This window comes from Plecotus auritus (genome assembly GCF_963455305.1).
Source record: "Plecotus auritus genome assembly, chromosome: 3".
NCBI lineage: Eukaryota > Metazoa > Chordata > Mammalia > Chiroptera > Vespertilionidae > Plecotus > Plecotus auritus.
Genome location: NC_137772.1, coordinates 78,856,381 through 78,875,439, shown reverse-complemented (window position 1 = coordinate 78,875,439; position 19,059 = coordinate 78,856,381). Strand labels below are relative to the sequence as shown.

Genomic DNA, 19,059 nt, shown 5'->3' with positions numbered 1-19,059 from the left:
CAATAAATGGTGTTGGGAAAATTGGACAGATACATGCAAAAAAATGAAATTAGACCACCAACTTACACCATACACAAAAATAAACTCAAAATGGATAAAGAACTTAAACATAAGACAGGAAAACATCAAAATACTAGACGAATCCACAGGCAGAAAAATCTCCGACATATGCGGAAGCAATTTCTTCACTGATACTGCTCCTAGGGCAATGGAAACTAAAGAGAAAATAAACAAATGGGACTACATCAAAATAAAAAGTTTTTGCACAGCAAAGGAGACCATCAATAAAATAACAAGAAAGCCCACTGCATGGGAGAACATATTTGCCAATGATATCAACGATAAGGGTTTAATCTCCAACTTTTACAGGGAACTCATGCCGCTTAACAAAAAGAAGATAAACAACCCAATCAAAAAATAGGCAACTGATCTAAATAGACACTTTTTGAAAGAAGACAGAAGGGAAGCCAAGAAACATATGAAAACATGCTCAAAGTCACTAATCATCAGAGAGATGCAAATCAAAATGACAATGCGGTACCATCTCACACCTGTCAGAATGGCTATCATCAACAAATCAACAAACCACCATGTTGGTGAGGATGCGGAGAAAAAGGAACCCTCATGCACTGCTGGTGGGAATGCAGACTGGTGCAGCCACTGTGGAGAACAGTATGGCGTTTCCTCAAAAAACTAAAAATGGAACTCCCACTTGACCCAGTAATACCACTTCTAGGAATATATCCCAAGAAACTAGAAACACGAATCAGAAAGGATATATGCACCCCTATGTTCATAGCTGCACAATTTACCATAGCTAAGATTTGGAAACAGCTTAGGTGCCCATCAGCAGATGAGTGGATTAGAAAACTGTGGTACATCTACACAATGGAATACTAAGCTGCGGTAAAAAAGAAGGATTTCTTACCATTTGCAACAACATGGATGGAGATAGAGAATATTATGCTAAGTGAAATAAGCCAGTCAGAGAAAGATAAATATCACATGATCTCACTCATTTGTGGAATATAATGAACAACATAAACTGATGAACAAAAATAGATCCAGAGACAGAGAAACATCAATCAGAACGTCAAACCTCAGGGAACGTAGGGGAAGGTGGGGGTAAGGGGGAGAGATCAACCAAAGGACTTATAGGCATGCATATAAGCCTAATCAATGGACACAAACAACAGGGGGTGGGGGCATGAATGGGAGTTGGGGGGTAATGGGGGAATAAGGACACATATGTAATACCTTAATCAATAAAGAAATTTTAAAAAAAAAGAAATGGAAAAAAAAAAAAAAGAAAAGAAAGAAGAGGTTAGGCTAGGTCTACAGGCTGTGGCGAGCCGCGGCTGTGGGTCTCTCTTCCACAGGATAGGGTTTGTGAAAGTTGTCAAAAGGCCTACTTCAAGTCATAGCAAGTGAAATTCAGAAGACTACAAGAGGGTTAAACTGATTACTATGCCTGGAAATGCTTGGTAATCCAGGATAAAAATAAATACAACACATCTAAATACCAGATGATAGTTCACGTAACCAACAGAAATATCATTTGTCAGATTGCTTATGCCCGTATAGGAGATATGATAGTTTGTGCAGCTTATGCTCATGAACTCCCAAAGTATGATGTGAGGTTTGGCCTGAAAAATTACACTGCAGCATACTGTACTGGCCTGCTGCTGACCCGCAGGCTTCTCAGTAGATTTGGCATGGACAAGATCTATGAAGGCCAGGTGGAGGTGAATGGAGATGAATACAACATGGAAAGTATCAATGGTCAACCTGGTGCCTTCACCTGCTATGTGGATGTAGGGCTTGCCAGAACTACTACTGGAAATGAAGTTTTGGGGGCCCTAAAGGGAGCTGTGGATAGAGACTTACCTATCCCTCACAGTACCAAACGATTCCCTGGTTATGATTCAGAAAGCAAGGAATTCAATGCAGAAGTATACTGGAAGCACATCATGAGTCAGAACGTTGCAAATTATATGCGTTATCTAATGGAAGAAGATGAAGATGCTTACAAGAAACAGTTATCTCAATATGTAAAGAACAACGTAACTCCAGACATGATGGAGGAGATGTATAAGAAAACTCATGCTGCTATATGAGAGAATCCAGTCTATGAGAAGAAGCTTAAGAAAGAAGTTAAAAAGAAGAGGTGGAACCGTCCCAAAATGTCTTTTACCCAGAAGAAAGATCAGGGAGCTCAGAAGAAAGCAAGCTTCCTCAGAGCTCAGGAACGATCTGCTGAGAGCTAATAAACCAAATCACAATTTTCTATGAAGATTTTTCAGAGAGACAATAAATTTATTAGACAAACAGCTTTAAAAAAAGTCTTCACTGAGGAGGAACCCATTTATTAATGTACAATCAGAGCAAGATTGGCTTCGAGAGTACCCTGTTGAAGCAACTCCATAACACAACTGTTTCTAGAGATTGTGGGCTGGCACTGTGCAGACAGAGTCATAGAACAAAGGTATCAGAAAGGTAAGGGCATAGTCTGGATGAAAACAGGGGGGAAATATAGACTGCCCATAAAATAGGAACAAACCTCAAAAATACAATTATGTAGAATACTATTCATCAATAGAAAGGAAGTAGTGATATATGTTTCAACATGGATGAACCTTGAAAACATTATGCTAAGTAAAAAAATTCAGACACAAAAGACTACATATTATAGGACTCCATTTATATGAAGTGTCCAGAAGATGCAAATCTATAGACAGAAAACAGACTGGCAATTGCCTATGGGTGAGAGAGCTGGAGGTGATTAGGGAGTGACTGCTTAAGGGTATGAAGTTTCTTTTTGGGTGATAAAAATGTTCTGAAATTGATTGTGGTGATGGTTTCACAACTCTGAGGATATACTAAAAAAACACTGAAATATGTACACTTTAAATGAATGAATATTTGATATGTGAATTATAGCTCAATAAGGCTGTTACAAACATACTAATGTATCTACCTAATAAAAGAGTAACATGCTAATTGACCGTACCTTCGTGATGCCCACCAGCCAATCAGAAGTGAGTATGCAAATTAACCCAGCAAAGATGGAAGGTTAATTTGCATACACGAGGCACCGAGTGGCCAGAGGGAGGGCAAGACACTTGCGTCGTCACCATGGTGATGATGCAGGCGTTCCGCACCACCCCTGGCCGCTCCAGGCCTCTGGGCAGCATGGGAAGGCGGAAAGGCGGCTCTGGGCTGGAGCGGAAAGGTGGCTCTGGCCAGAGCAAACGCGGTGCTGGCAGCCAGGGAAACGAAGGCCCATTCTGGCACGAATCTTCGTGCATCGGGCTTCTAGCATTCTCATAAAAGCTCAAACATAAACATTGCAGATGGTTTTATTATTGGCCTTAAGCCATTTGAAAACTAAATCGACAGAGCAAGTGTATAGGTGTGGAACTGTGTGGAACAAGATTCAAGCCACAGCTGCACCACTTGCCAGCTGTGCATACTTGAGAGAGCTACCAACTTAACCTGTCAGCCTCAGTGCACTCGGTGGAAGAATGAGGACAATATCAACCTCGCAGGGTGAGAAATTACATGCATCATCTGCATAAGTGCTCCACATTGCTACCATTTTCTAAATACTGTTGCATGAGAAATAAATGTCATCCTGAAAAGTTTACATAAATACCCTTTTCTTATATACAATACAGAGGAATAAAACACAACAATCTAATTCAATTTTTTTAAGTGCGCATGTCAAGATCTATTTAGTATGTCTCATTCATGTTTGCACATCCATCTTACCCTAAGATGGTAAGTGTCTAAGATGTTACTCTAGATTACCAGGGATGCTAAACAATTTCTGAGTGCCCACTATGTTTTAAGCACTCTGTTTCATATTTGATACAAGGTAAATTTGAATTCGAAACTTGGTCAGTAGAGTGAAATGCTTTGTCCTCCAATATACAAGAATCTACATGGGTGCTATGACATGTTAATTACTTATAAGAAGGTCTATTATTTTTCAACATGCAGAACATATACTAAGATTGCTTGGTTCTCTTGTAAGTAAAATTTTTAAAAATTACACATATGGTATTCAGTCTGGTCTATTTTATTTAGCAACTATATGTTTCTGAAAAGCAGATCCGTCTTTAGCTTTTTTTTTTTTACTTCTTTTTGAAGTACTAGAGCTGATTTAAATGATTTAAGGTTGACTAACAGTTTAAAAAACTTGTTCAATTACAAATTAACATATCAACTAGTCCCTTTTACTATTTAAAAGCAACAATTTAATACATTTTACCAGTTCTGCCTCTTATTTTAGCATCATAACAAAGTACATTTCCAAAACATGCAGTTTTTAGCAATGTCAAAGGTGTTAGCACAGCATGCTATCGACATCACGTAGTTAGTTAAAATTCACAAGGAAACGTTAAGAACCTTACCATGTCATCTGTCAATGTCCTAATATTTAAATGCTGCAAATGAAAGAAACCAATCATATCAGTAATTTGTAACAGCTTTTTAAAATTTTAGTTAATAGAGTACATTTAAAATTCTACAATGCTAAGTTGAATGTAATTAAATTCCCGATAGTCTAATAAAAATGCATTATATATTGTTTTAAACACTTTCTTGAGAACATGGGCAAAAGTTGCCCTGAATGTGGTAGTACCAAACGTTTCCTAAAGTTTCTTGTATTTATACACCAAATTAGAAATCTAACTGTGGTACAATTAATATATTCTCCCCATTAACAATATTAATTATCATTAAGTATATGAACTTAGAACACAATAAAGATTTAAATATAATTTCCAGAAATTTGTTCACATTATAAAACAGTGAAACTTTAAATCTACCATTAACATGCAGCACAGTAGTTAATGAAGTACTTTGCTGGCTTAATTAACTTAAACAATTCTAGAAACAAAGAGGAGAATACTAGAACAAGTATTTGCATCTTTAACATCAGTTTGATTTATCACTAGTGGTGACGGTAGGCACTTCCAATTTCATTGTTAGCTTCTTCGAGAACCCTTTTGATGATTTCCTTGCTAGACAAACATAAGGCCACTTTAGGAAAGGAATAAATTAGTTTCCTGCAAAGTAGAGTTCACAAGTGGGGCTGGGGGGGCGGGGGGGTGCGGCAGATACAAATCTAAGTTTTATAAATTCCTGAGTCGAGAAAGATTTTGTCTCTCAGTAGCTAGAATCAATTTCCAATTCTCCTTCCTCTTACTCATTATGGCATTAGATCATTAACGGGGCAGAAAATGGATCAAGTGCATTTCCTAAGTAGGAAATCAGATGTACTACTTTGTAAGAATCTACATCAATGATGACCCAGGTTAAAAACTGTTACAGTATGAATCACTATCCCAGATTCTCTTCTGTCTTTCACCAAGATGGTCCTTCGTCTAGTACAGAGGAAACAGCTTGAGGGACCCAGAATGAGCTTTGTATACATCAAAGAGAATGCAGCTAAATAAATAATGACACCATTCACCATTAGCCACACCACTGGGTTCCAGACTGAACTGCCTGTTAAATTAGGAAAAAAGTAGTAATAACACTGGATTAACAAAGGGGTTAGTATTTAATTCTGGGCTGTAAAATTTGCTTTTAATCAATACTATCTCTAGTCCTTGAAATTAATAAGTATGCACAAAGGTCCTTAAGAGTGAGTGTAATCCAGGGCAGGACTAAAATTTCTGAGACACTTAGGGCTCCAGTCTCACCCTAGAAACCATTACTAGAATTAAACCCAATTCTACCCAAAGTCCACAGAAAAAGGAACATGGAAAGACTGTGTGGGGGTCCCTTCCTCTAACTGTCTGCTGTCTGTGTGGTTCTTGCCAAGAGAGATTTCCAGCCCATTGTACTTGGCGAACCATATCTTATTCTCCATCCAGAGGTAACACCCAATCATGACTCTCATCGCACCAGAAAAGGGTCATTTCAAGGTGCTCTGACAAAAGGAACATAGCTGACTTCTGACAATAGCACTCTGGGTGGCCTAATGGTTAAAACATAAGGCCAAAAAAAAAGTATAAAGCTAAAATCCTCTATAGAATAGTATGCCACAACAAAAACATGTAATTACACAAATGAAATATTCCCAAATCCCAAATCCCAATTTGAGTTGCCTGAGAAACACTAAATACTTAGTGAAAAATATAAAGGTTATACCAAATGGCACCCTTTGTGGGATGTCTGAATGTTAATATTTCATTCAAGTTTATTATCAAGTTTACATTCAAGGTTCAACCTGTTTAAATTATAAACTTCTAGACAGTGGAGGAAGTGGATGACTGGCATAGAATCCTCAGATAATTCTGTGGAGCTTTGGCTTTGTGTAGCCACAAAACTACAGGGGTGATATATCCTTAATTAAAAAAAGAAAAGCCCAGCAGGTGGCTCAGGGTTTGAGCACTGACCCAGGAACCAATAGGTCATCCCTTAGATTCCTGTCAGGGCACATGCCCTGCGGGCATGCAGGAGGCAGCAGATCAATGACATTTCTCTATCATTTATGTTTCTATCTCTCGATCCCTCTCCCTTCCTCTCTCTCTAAAAAATCAATAAAAAAATATTTTTTTAAAAAGCTTTCACTAAAACATAGAAGAAAAGACTTTATTATAAAAAGTTATTGCCTTCATACTGGTACTTGAGGTACTGTTTAGATATCTGACTAACCAAGATCCTTAGAAAATGAAGTGTTTCTATTTTACAGCTACCAGTCATGCTCTTTACTTCTGGTTGGGGAAAATAGCAACTGCATGCATCAATCCAGTTCAGGAGTAGCATTTGCTGATACCCACAGCAAGGAGAAAACTGAAACACAAAATTGACTATTAAGTGAAAGCAAATAGAAACACTTTTTAAAATAGTAACAATTTGATAGCAACTTTTTAGGGTGATTATTTGCCCAAAACAAGTTAAAAGCATAGTTTTAGACATTAAAACAGTCACACAAAGTGACTTTGTGACCTTTATTACATTACCTGGTGCTAGTGTTGCTTTATGGGATAGTATAAAACGGATGTAATCAGTTCTGAACATGGGACCACTGGTAATTGGTTAGTGTGTGGTTATGAAAGCACATTAGGGCTCTTGCCCTAGCCCAGTGGTCGGCAAACCGTGGCTCGCGAGAGCCACGGTTTGCCGCTCTGTTGACTAATGAGTTTGCCAACCACTGCCCTAGCCCTAACATTTTAGAGCCAAAAACTCACCCTTCTGTTTCCATTGTGTTTCTCTACTTACAAATTCTATTTTCTCCCCTAAAAAGTAAGGAGTACCACATAGAGATATGTTTTCTACTAATGATGGTTCCTAGGAGGAATGGTCCAGAGGAGCACTCTGGAACTGAAAAAGAGAAAAAGTCTGTATAGATTTTTTTTCTTCTAAAGAACATAGGATCTGAAAAAAGGGGGCAAAAACACAGAACACGGATCTCTATATTCCATCAAAACCTTTATTGAAGATAGTACATGCTGTCAAAAATAGATCTAGAGCATTCAAAGCACTGTGCTAAATGCTGTAAATATGAAGGGATATGAAGAAACAGTCCCACTTCCACCCACTATTTTACAAGTAAACGTTTACAAGTATGTAACAAAGACCAAATAAATTAACACAAAGCATTATCCTGGGATAAACATGCAATGAAAAAGATTCCAAACTGTAGCCAAGATTTTTAGCAAGTTTTACATTGTCTTTCATTGGTTAGCACATTTGAACTAGGGAACAGAGGATCTGTCCAATGTATTATCAAGTACATAACAGCCACAACTACAGGCTTGGGTAACTATCATCAGAGCCAAATACATGGTAATATTTAAACATAGTTTTTAGCTGCTGCAATTCCATTGAATTTACTGTGGCATTATAAGAAATTACCAACAAGAGGAAACCCAACAAGGTTAAAGCTTCTGAACTCACCTGACTCAGAATCAATTTTCATAAACTGGACCCGACCAGCTGGTTAATGGGCACACAAAGACACACCAAGATTATCTTTCTAACAGTAGACTACAGGGCCTCAGCTTCCCAAGATTCTGATTTAGTAAGTCTAAGGTGGGGCTTAAGAACCTGCATGTTTAAGGGGCCCCACAGTAAGTCCAGGACCAAGAGAAACCACACACAACTTCTCATCATGTGACTCACTTTAAAACGGTATCCCTGAAACAAGCTAAATGAAAGGTACAGAGAAATATACAAGAAGATTTCAAAGAAGCAAGAGGCAGGGAGCTGGTACACTTGGAACAGGTTTACTGCCATGAAGTGACAGGCACCAATTAGTACTGTTGAATTCTCTTAAAACAATCTCTGGTGTCTAGAATGAATTAAAAATTGCTTAGTCTGTGTCTAAGATACAATATCAAGACCTCCTTTCTCCATAGATCCTTCTCATAAGCATATGCTTAGACCCTAAGTACTGAAGATTGTTCTTTATATCCAACCATGACATGACACTATTTGTTTGTCAAAATGAGTCAATGACCGATTAATTATTGACACAACAAAGTTATACCTTAATGGGGAAAAAAAGCAAGAATCAGTCTTCTCTTAGTCTATAATCTGTGGGTAATGATAATATGTTAAAGTGTTACTCACACTTGTGTTAAAGTCCAGATTATTCCTTTCCACCAATAGACTTATGAATATGTATTTTGACCTAATAACACTTCTGGTCCACACAACTGTGTTTATTTTAATGTGGACACCAATTATAAAGATGGTAGAAATGTAAAGTGATATTACTAATAACCATGAGACTAAATACACCTACAGTGTCTAAGTGTCATCTCCCGGGCAACTACACAAAACACATAGATGTGAAAATATTCTTCAAGGGCTCCAGATTTAACATCTCAGAAGGTTCCAAAAATAATACTGAAGTTTTCCTAGCACTGAAGATAAGAGTAGATATGGCTCTTTGATACCATAAAGCAAAGCTTTTAGGTTTACTGGCTCTGTCATTTTTTAATCTTAGGTAGACAAAGGTGGGAGAGGGGATAGAGGTTAGGTACAGTTGAGAATTAGAAAAAGTCACTTGTTCCTCACAGCTTCTTTTAATCTGTCCATTTATTCAAAGCCATAATCCTGCCTGCATCAGAAAAATAAACACCTATCTATTATCCATTATCAAGGCTTCTCTACTCTCAAGAATCAAGACCTCCTTTCTCCATAGATCCTTCTTTGGGCAAGGAGAGTCATCGAGAAAAATCAACTTTCCAGGGAGGCATTATTCAAGCATCAACAGAATTGAAAAGAAAATATTCATTTCTAAGAGAATGTAAGGTTTTTAAAAGGTTGCAGCAGAACTGCTAGAAGACAACCACATTTCTAAAAAACAAATTATCAAGTTATTATTTGGAACTCTCACCTAGATTACACATCACAGGCACTAGACACCTAACAAGTCATTTTTTATTCTAAAAAGAACCATAGTGTTATTTTACTGTCGATAAACTCATTCAATGTTGAGGTAAAATTAGAGGGAAATCATAATGGCTAATTCCAGTAACAAAGCTCTAATACCTATTTTAAGTTTTTCTCTTCGGCTGTTCCAGTTTTTTTCACCTATTTACTACCAGGCCAAAAACTCATGTCCAAGGGGCCCAAGAAAAATCCATTTAAATCTTTGAACAGCTTTACAAGTAGGTTTAGTTCTAGACCTCTTCCATCATCTGGAGAAGGCTGAAAAGTATTTAAGGTATCAGCTGTAGGAAGATTTTAAATGGGCCCTGAGCATCAAGAATCACCTTTAAGCTTATCCAAATTACTAGATTATTTCTGAAGAGTGCCTCAGCTTCCTATATGTCTTGTCCAAGATGCAAATTTAGACTGAATATCTCTGAGATTAACAGAGCACTACTCTTCATTTCATATATATTTGAGAAGTATTTATTTACACTGTACCATCACCATAAGGAAAATGAATTTGGTTAAGCCTTTTTAGAGAACAAATTGGTACAATAAATCCTATGTTCACATTTTTTAACCTAGTAAATCTACTTCTAGAACCTATACTTAGAAAATAAATACAACGAAAGGTTTATATATAAATATGTATCACTATCATGTTAGCTTAAATAGCTAGAATTGTAATCAACCTAAAATTTCCCAGTCTATAAAATAGAGTTAATAAAGTATAGTGCTGCCATATGGATTATAATAACATAGGTAAGTTATAACATAGGAAAATGCTTACAAAACAATGTTACATAAAAAAGTTGTATTTAGCCCTAGCTGGTTTGGCTTAGTGGATAGAGCGTTGGCCTGCGGACTGAAGGGTCCCAGGTTCGATTCCGGTCAGGGGCATGTGCCTTGGTTGCAGGCACATCCCCAGTGGTGGGGGTGTGCAGGAGGCAGCTAATTGATGTTTCTCTCTCATCGATGTTTCTAACTCTCTAGCTCTCTCCCTTCCTCTCTGTAAAAAATCAATAAAATATATTAAAAAAAAAAAGTTGTATTTAAAATAGCATATACAATAATTCTAACTTCACTAATACATTTATGAAAAAAATACGACAGAAACCATTGTTAATTTTATATATGGATTGTGGGACTTGGAGCAATTTTTTCGTTGTTGTTAATACTCACCCAAGGATATTTTTTCCATTGATTTTTAGAGAGAGTGGAAGGGAGGGGGAGAGACACATCAATTGGTTGCCTCCTGCACACACCCCAACTGGGGCCAGGGATGGAGCCCACAACGGAAGTACATGCCCTTGACCAGAATCAAACCCCAGACCCTTCAGTCCACGGGCCTACACTCTAACCACTGAGTCTATCCAGCCAGGGCTTAGAGCAATTTTTTTTCACATACCCCTGTTTTCTCCCAATTGTCCAAGATGTATACATTTATTTTTTAATGAGAAAATAATACTATGGATAAATCTTTTCACACCAAGCAGAAAATATAGATTAGGTCCTTTTCAAAAAACAGAAGTATGTACTAGTGAAAGAACTAAAAATGAAAATCTAGAAAATCTAATAAATGCTATGAACAGAATTTTTAATAGTCTGGATTTTTAATTCATATTTTCATATGTCAGAATACATTAAGCACATTTTTCATTTGTTTTCTAATTCACATATATAAAATAACAAATCTCAAAAAGCTCCTTGGTTTTGTGAATTACTGATGTTGTCACCTGCTAGACTTAATTCCAAGAAAAATATACAAATCACTACATCACAAGCACAAATCCTTCTGACACAAATGCAATTTCTGTGGCAACAATGAAATATTGACTTAGCTTTATTTTTTATGACACTTATTAATGACAGAGTTAAAAGCAATCTAATATTTTTCTTTATAAATGTAAACTATCTCATCTTGAGAAAATTAAGGCAAATACCTTAGAAAATTAAGGTAAATAATTGATAACCCCTTCATGCCGATGAGGACATGACACCAAAATGTAAAAGATAAAATATAAGACTTACAATTTTTCGACCAAAACCAAGTCTCATAATCCAATTATTTTATCTACTATACAACAAGACAATTAAATATCCATAATATAAGACAGTGGGATAAGCACCATACAGAAGAAATCAGTGGTGATTAGAAGGAAAAACAGAGCCTCTACTTGCTACATATACATGCTTAAATATATGCCAATTAACATGCATACATTATAGCAATGATCTAAGATGAAAGTCAATTTTTAACCATGATTTAGGTAAGTTATAATATAGAATTTGTTCTTCTTACAGAATGAGATTCCTAAAACATTCATTCAACAAATATTTATGCAACATTACTTCATTCTTGACAAGGAAAACAAATAAATAAATAAAACAAAGATTCCTGTCCTAAAGGAACTCATCTAAAGGAACTCATCCGTTTCAGGGGAAACAGACAATAAATACAATAAATAAGTTAGAGAGGCTGTTAGAAGGTGATGAGTGCTCTGCTAAAAATGAATAGTAGTGCAGGGTAAGGTGAGTGAGTTTGCAGGTTGCAATTTTAAACGTGGGGAATTAGGGTTGGCATAGGCCTGACTGAGAAAGTGGCCTTTGAGCAGTGTTGAAAGTGGACTCAGTGGATAGATATGGGGAAGGACAGCCACACCAAGGCCACAGGGAAGGGGCACCTGTGCTGTGTTCAAGGATCCAGGAAGCCAGCCCTGCTGCACCTACAAAACACAGGGAAAGCCCTAGCTGGTTTGGCTCAGTGGATAGAGTGTAGGCCTGCGGACCAAAGGGTCCCTGGTTGGATTTCGGTGAAGGGCACATACCTCGGTTACAGGCTCCTCCACCCCAGTCTGGTCCCTGGTCGGGCTCATGCAGGAGGCAACCAATTGACGTGTTTCTCTCACATTGATATTTCTCTCCTTCTTTACCTCTCCCACTCTCTCTTAAAAAAAAATCAATGGGAAAATATCCTTGAGTGAGGATTAACAAAAAAACAAAATTCACAGGGAAAAAGGAGGCTGTGGCAGGTCCCCCAGACCATTTTAAGGGCATGGGCTTTTATTCTTCTAACTAGAGGCCCGGTGCATGAAATTCGTGCACAGGGGAGGGGTGTCCCTCAGCCCAGCCTGCACCCTCTCCAATCTGGCACCCCTCAAGGGATGTCCGACTGCCCGTTTAGGCCCGATCCCACTGGGCCTCACAATCCAGGACTGCTGGCTCCCAACTGCTCACCTGCATACCTTCCTGATTGCCCCTAACTGCTTCTGCCTGCCAGCCTGATCACCCCATAACCACTCCCCTGACAGCCTGATTGATGCCTAACTGCTCCCCTGCCAGCCTGTTTGCCCCTAACTGCCCTCCCCTGCTGGCCTGGTCACCCCTAACTGCCCTCCCCTGCAGGCTTGATCGCCCCCAACTGCCCTCTCTTGCAGGCCTGGTCCCTCCCAACTGCCCTCCCTTGCTGGCCATCTTGTGGTGGACATCTTGTGTCCACATGGGGGCAGGATCTTTGACCACATGGGGGCAGCCATCTTGTGTGTTGGAGTGATGGTCAAGCTGCATATTACTCTTTTATTAGATAGGATAGAGGCCTGATGCATGGGTGGGGACCAGCTGGTTTGCCCTGAAGGGTGTCCCCAATCAGGGTGGGGGTTCCCTTGGGGTGTGGGGCAGCCTGGGCAAGGGGCCTGTGGTGGTTTACAGGCCGGCCACGCCCCCCGGCGACCCAAGCAGAGGCCCTGGGATCTGGGATTTATTTATCTTCTACAATTGATACTTTGTAGCCTGGAGTGGAGCCAAGCCTTCTGCTCGCTCCGTGGCGGCAGCCATTTTTGTTGGTATTTATTTATCTCCTATAATTGAAACTTTGTAGCCTTCAGTGGAGGCTGCAGAAGCTTGGCTTCCTCCATCGCCGGGGAAACCCAAGCCTCCCTCCTGCTCTCTCCGTGGCTGCAGCCATCTTGGTTGGGTTAATTTGCATACTCACTCCTGACTGGCTGGTGGGCGTGGCTTGTGGGTGTAATGGAGTGATGGTTAATTTGCATATTACTCTTATTAGATAGGATGGAATAGTCACAAGTGTTTAAGTATAAAAACACATGAATAATCAACTTAAACAGTAAATAGTAGTTGAATCTGCACATTATACAAGATACACCTGAGGAAAGGAAAGCAACAGGTCTATTTTCCAATAATCCTTTCTCTGCAGGGCCCTTTAAGTGGCTGGTTTGGTTAAGCTGCCAGGAGTCCTTTACTAGAAAGTATTAGAAATATTCACAAAGCACTGTAAAGCTCACAAAGGCAATTTTTGGACAAACTCTGTTAATTCTATTGATTAACAAAACTATTTTTTAAATGTAGAATTAGTCTGGGGGGTGGGGGGTGGAAAGAATAGCCAAGCATGTTTGGAGGGTGAGGAAAAAAAAGTTAATTACAACAGCTTAGTTGCAACATAATCCCTCAGACCCCTCAGAAGTATAAGGGTCAGCCCTAAAGAGTGCTCCCACAAGGGTCTACACACAAGGGGTAGAGGGGCGCACAGATGTCTGAGCCCCACCACAGGGACCCTCTAAGATAGCATATCCTTTTTGCCCTTTCCCTTCCAATCCTTTGTAAGCCATCCCCAGGTTAAATCCCCCGCCATGGCTTCTATTTCAGTGCCCCAGTCCTTCTCCTCTCAATACTTGTGTTCAGGCTGTTTGTTACCCTATATATCCACCTACTCACTTCCCAAAAGCTGCCTGCTTCAGGAAAGTTCTCTAATGCTCCCGACCTCAAGTGTGTCTCTCCTGGGATTCTTATATGCAGGCTTGCATTTATTGGGCAGAGGCAAACTGCCTGGGTTCTAGGATCAAACTCACCTGGATGGGAATCCAGCTCTGATACTGATTAGCTTTGTGACCTTGAGCACGTAACCCTCTCAGCTTCAGTTTCCTATCTGTATCAAGAGAATATCTTCCCCCATTGCTTATTAGGAGCCTTGCTTGAGAAGGCCAGGTTACGTACATAACATACTACACCTAGTGGTGAGGTGGCTTTAATAAATGGTAGTCTCCTTCCTTCCCACTAACATCCGCACCTTGGTTCAGGTCATCCTCACTCTCCTCACGACCACCTCCAACAGTCTCCTGAGCACTGTAATCATTCTCTAGTCCACTTAAATCCATTTGTAATTGATGTAAAAGTGTGCAGGTCTGCCCTGACTGTTTTGCTCAGTGGATAGAGCGTCAGCCTGCAGACTGAGGGGTCCCGGGTTCGATTCCGGTCAAGGGCATGTACCTTGGTTGCGGGCACATCCCCAGTGGGGGGTGTGCAAGAGGCAGCTGATCGATGTTTCTCTCTCATCGATGTTTCTAACTCTCTGTCCCTCTCCCTTCCTCTCTGTAAAAAAATCAATAAAATATATTTTTTTAAAAAAAAAAGTGTGCAGGTCTTCCCCCACCCCGTCACCCTGGCTTGGGCTGCTGAAGGGCAGGGATTTTTGTCATAGTTACTTTGCCAGCAGCTCTATTTTACTGGACCATCCTTTCAGCTGCTGAGCCTCTCGTGTATTGTCATTTTTCTTTGGGGCTCAGATCTTGGGGCTGAGAACTCTAAGCAGTGGAAGTTTCCATTGCCTTCCCAGGGCCAGCCTGTTGCCTGGGCCTCGAGAGACTGACAGCTGAGATGTGAGGTAAGCAGATAGACTGAATAGGTATTGCACATATAAATTTACAATAAGGGTGGGTCAACCTTCATCATCATGAAGAAATAAAAATCCCACCTCTGTCCATCCTTTTGTTGACAATTCCCTTGGATCACTGATCACTGCTTGTCTTACAGTTTGGGTTTGCTTTTTTTTCTTTTGCTTTTGCTTTTTAATGTGGCAGGGACCTTGCTTCCCTCATCTTTGAACACCTAGGCCTACCCCAGGGCAGGGAACATTTTAGGTCAGTGGTTTTCAACCTGACTACACAAGAGAATCATCTGGAGAATTTTGTTTTCTTTTTCCAATACAGATATCTGAGTAATATCACAAACCAAGTGAGTCAGAATCCCCGAGGTGGGGACTGCCACAAGCTGTTTTATAGTTCCCTCAGGTGACTCGAATGTACAGCCAGGGTTAAAAATCACTAAATTGAATAAACTACAAGCATACCTCATTTTATTGTTCTTTGCTTTACTGCACTTCACAGATGTGTTTTTCACAAACTGAAGGCAAGACCCTCCACCAGCAAGAGTATGGCCCACCTTACTGTAAAACTCGATTTATTTCGGTGGTCTGGAACCAATCCTGTAATATCTGTGTGCCTGTATTATGAACTCAGTCTTCTGGTACTAAGTTTATTATCAAGACATCTCCAAAGATCCACACGTGTAGATATGGTGGACCTGTTGATTTACCTGCCTGGTGCACACGATCACTTCTCTGTCCTAGGGGTGAGCCCAGCAGTATTCAGTGTCCTTGTGAGCCCACCCTGGCCACAGCTGATGTGAGCAGAGCCCAACACTAACCCCAAGCAGAGCTAATCAGATGCTTACTATCCCAGAAACCTGGATTTGGGATTCAGAGATGAGAATCAGGAGCTGCTCTTGAGTAGGCCAGGGGCATATATGTACATGTGGAATTGGAAGGCTCTAGACTTGGTTGTGTGAAGGTTGAACCAGTAGAAGCTGCACGATGCAGAGATACAACAGTGGGGCAAGTGCCCAGTGAGAAGCAAAACGAGGCTGTATGACCCCAGAAAAGAGAATGAGAAAAGCGGCCAGCTTTCAGTTATTGGCTCCAATCTCTTATGAGGACCAGTTACACTTCTGTGCTTGATCCCAGAAGACACCCCTCTCCATCTTTACAATTGCCCTTTCCAAATTTAAACTAGCTACTGTATGGGGTCTGTTCCTTTAAGCCAAATAGGCCTTTACTGATACAGAACCCAAGATGCCAAACGGGTCCCTAGGAACCCATCTGATCTAGCCCTCCTCACTATCATTACTATCAACATTTACTGAGCACTTTCTGTAATTACTCACACACCCAACAATCCTATAAATTAGCCATCATCCCCATCCTAGAGATCAGGAAATTGAGTGCCACAGAAATAATTTGCCAGAGTGGTGAGTGGCCAGGCTGGGAAGGGAACCTAAGTCACGGTGACTCCCAAACCCAGGCTCATTCCCCTTCCCTTCCCTCGTCCCCACTGCTCCATGGAACAGCTGCTGTAATCAGACCAAGGGAGGAAGACTCACAGTGGAAATGAAGCCATTTCTGAGTTGTTCGGGAGGCAAAGAACTTTAAAAAGTAACTAAATCATCAAAGGAGAGGAAAAGGGCACAATTCCAGCTCTTATATGCTGTCCCAGAATTATGCATAAAATGTCATTACATTTTACATTTCTTTTACAAATATTAACCAAGCAGGATATAGCTGTAGAGCATTTAAGTTAACCAGATATCATACTAAGTCTGGCATATAAACACTTACAAAACACAGCACCTGCCCTGAATGAATTTATCATCCAAAAGATTATAATGGGGGGAGGAGGGAAGGATTGGCCTGGGTCACTTATTTTTTCCCCTTTATGGTGATTCAAAAGTAACTGTCTGCTGAGGCTACACATACTGAAATATATAGACTCCTCACCTAATGCTTTCCTTTGCACTCATCATCCAAAGGAATTTGGGGAATTTGGAGAATTTGGAGAGATAACTCCCTAAACAGGATTAGATACAGAACAACCCAATACCTTACCAAACTTCCACTGTGTCACATGATGACACAGTGAAATTCCAACACGTAAACTTCTATGTCACAAGTTAGGTTTTCAAACACCAATTTCTGTATTTAAGCTGCAAGTTCAAACAGCTGCAGCCTGAACTGCCCTTGGCAATCGTCCAGCTTGCAACTCCAAAGGAGACTTCAGCAATGACTCTCCAGCAATGACTTAAGTGTACAGAGGTTAAAAGTAGGTTTACAGTTGTGAGCACGCAAAACCCAGAGTTTATTTTTGTATCATTATAATCATAACCTGTATGCAGCTTTTCCCATACGAACAACTATAAACCTACTTTTGTTCACCCCTGTATTTTTTAAAGGACTACTAAAAGTACACAGTTTTGTGATTACTGCACCCTGGGAGCACACTAACAAGGCAAGTCGATAAGAATTATGGGCCATCAGCAGCTGAGGGCCACAGGCATGGGAGGTACCCAATGACACTAATAATCTAGTGGGAATTACTGAGGACTGCAAATCTTAAAAGGACAGGAGATAATTCTCCTGTGCCTGATTCTTTTTTTTCAATTGAGATATAATTCACATATGTTGTGAAAGTTTAAGGTGCACAACGTGTTGATTTCATTCATTCATATACTGCACTATGATTACCACTGTAGCATTAGCTAACACTTCCCATAATTATCATTTGTTTTTTGTGATGAGAACATTTCAGGTCTGGTCTCTTAGCAATTTTTAAGTATATAGTGCAGTATTATTGACTATAATCACTATTTTGTACACTATGGTCCCAGAATTTATTCATCTTCTAGATGCAACTTTGACCCTTTAACATCTCCCCAACACACCCATCCCACCAGACCCAGGTAACCATCATTCTGCTTTCTATTTCTACAAGTTTGTCTTTTTCAGATTCCATATATAAGTGATATCCATATGTTCATATTGACCAATGTCACCCCAATCAATTTAATTAATATTTTTAAATAGTTAAGTGATATTCTACAATTTCTGTCTTTGCCTTCTCTCACTAAGCATAATGTCCTCAAGGTCCATCCATATTGTCACAAATGACAGGATTTCCTTATTTTTTGTAGCTAAATAATATTCCAATATATATGTGTGTGTGTGTGTGTGTGTGTGTGTGTGTGTGTGTGTGTGTGTACACCTTTATCTGTTGAAAGACATTTAGGTTTTTCCCATATCTTGGCTATTGTGAATAATGCTGCAATAAACATGGAAGTGCAGATAACTTTTTGAGATCCAGTTTTAATTTCCTTTGGAGATATATATATATGAAAGTGGGATTGCTAGATCATGGTAGTTCTATTTTTAATTTTTTAAAATATATTTTGATTTTTTTACAGAGAGAAAGGGACAGGGATAGAGAGTTAGAAACATCGATGAGAGAGAAACATCGATCAGCTGCCTCCTACTGGGGATGTGCCCGCAACCAAGGTACATGCCCTTGACCGGAATCGAACCTGGGACCCTTCAGTCCACAGGCCGACGCTCTATCCACTGAGCCAAACCGGTTAGGGCTATTTTTAATTTTTGAAGAACCTCCCACTTGTTTTCCATAGTGACTGTACCAATTTACAATCCCACCAACAGTGCACAAGAGTTTCCCTTTACTCCACATCCTTGCCAGGACTTATCTCTTGTCTTCTTCAGTCCGTTGACTTCTGGGTTATGGGCCCAGCACCCTTTCTCTTGTCTTCTTGATGACAGTCATTCTAACAGATGTGGTGTTCTCATGCCTGTTTTTGTTATCCCTGATGTTGTTTTATTCAAAAACCTATTATCGAGGGTAGCTTCAAAGGCTATGAAAGTGCACCATCTTTTTTTAAACGTTTTTATTGATTTGAGAAAGAGAGAGGAAGAAGGAAGAGGGACAGATAGAAACATCAATGAGAGAGAAACATCATCTATTGGCTGCCTCC

The 19,059-nt window shown here is 39.8% G+C and overlaps 1 protein-coding gene and 1 pseudogene across 5 annotated transcripts in view; one reads left to right on the top strand and one right to left on the bottom strand.

The window, feature by feature from the left end:
* Window positions 1-19,059, bottom strand: part of DIAPH3 (diaphanous related formin 3) — a gene marked incomplete at its 5' end in the record, with an annotated part of 566,313 nt that overhangs the window by 528,142 nt on the left and 19,112 nt on the right. Inside the window, one exon of one of the 4 annotated variants that reach the window (XM_080660806.1) lies at window positions 4,416-4,448. The exons of the other annotated variants lie outside the window; for them this stretch is intronic. Coding sequence (XP_080516932.1) covers window positions 4,416-4,448 — 33 coding nt within the window. The remainder of the gene's footprint in view (window positions 1-4,415; window positions 4,449-19,059) is intronic. 4 annotated transcript variants of the gene reach the window in all.
* On the top strand, window positions 1,410-2,267 carry LOC308243790 (large ribosomal subunit protein uL18-like; annotated as a pseudogene). Its single transcript has one exon. The product of its transcript is annotated as a large ribosomal subunit protein uL18-like (transcript).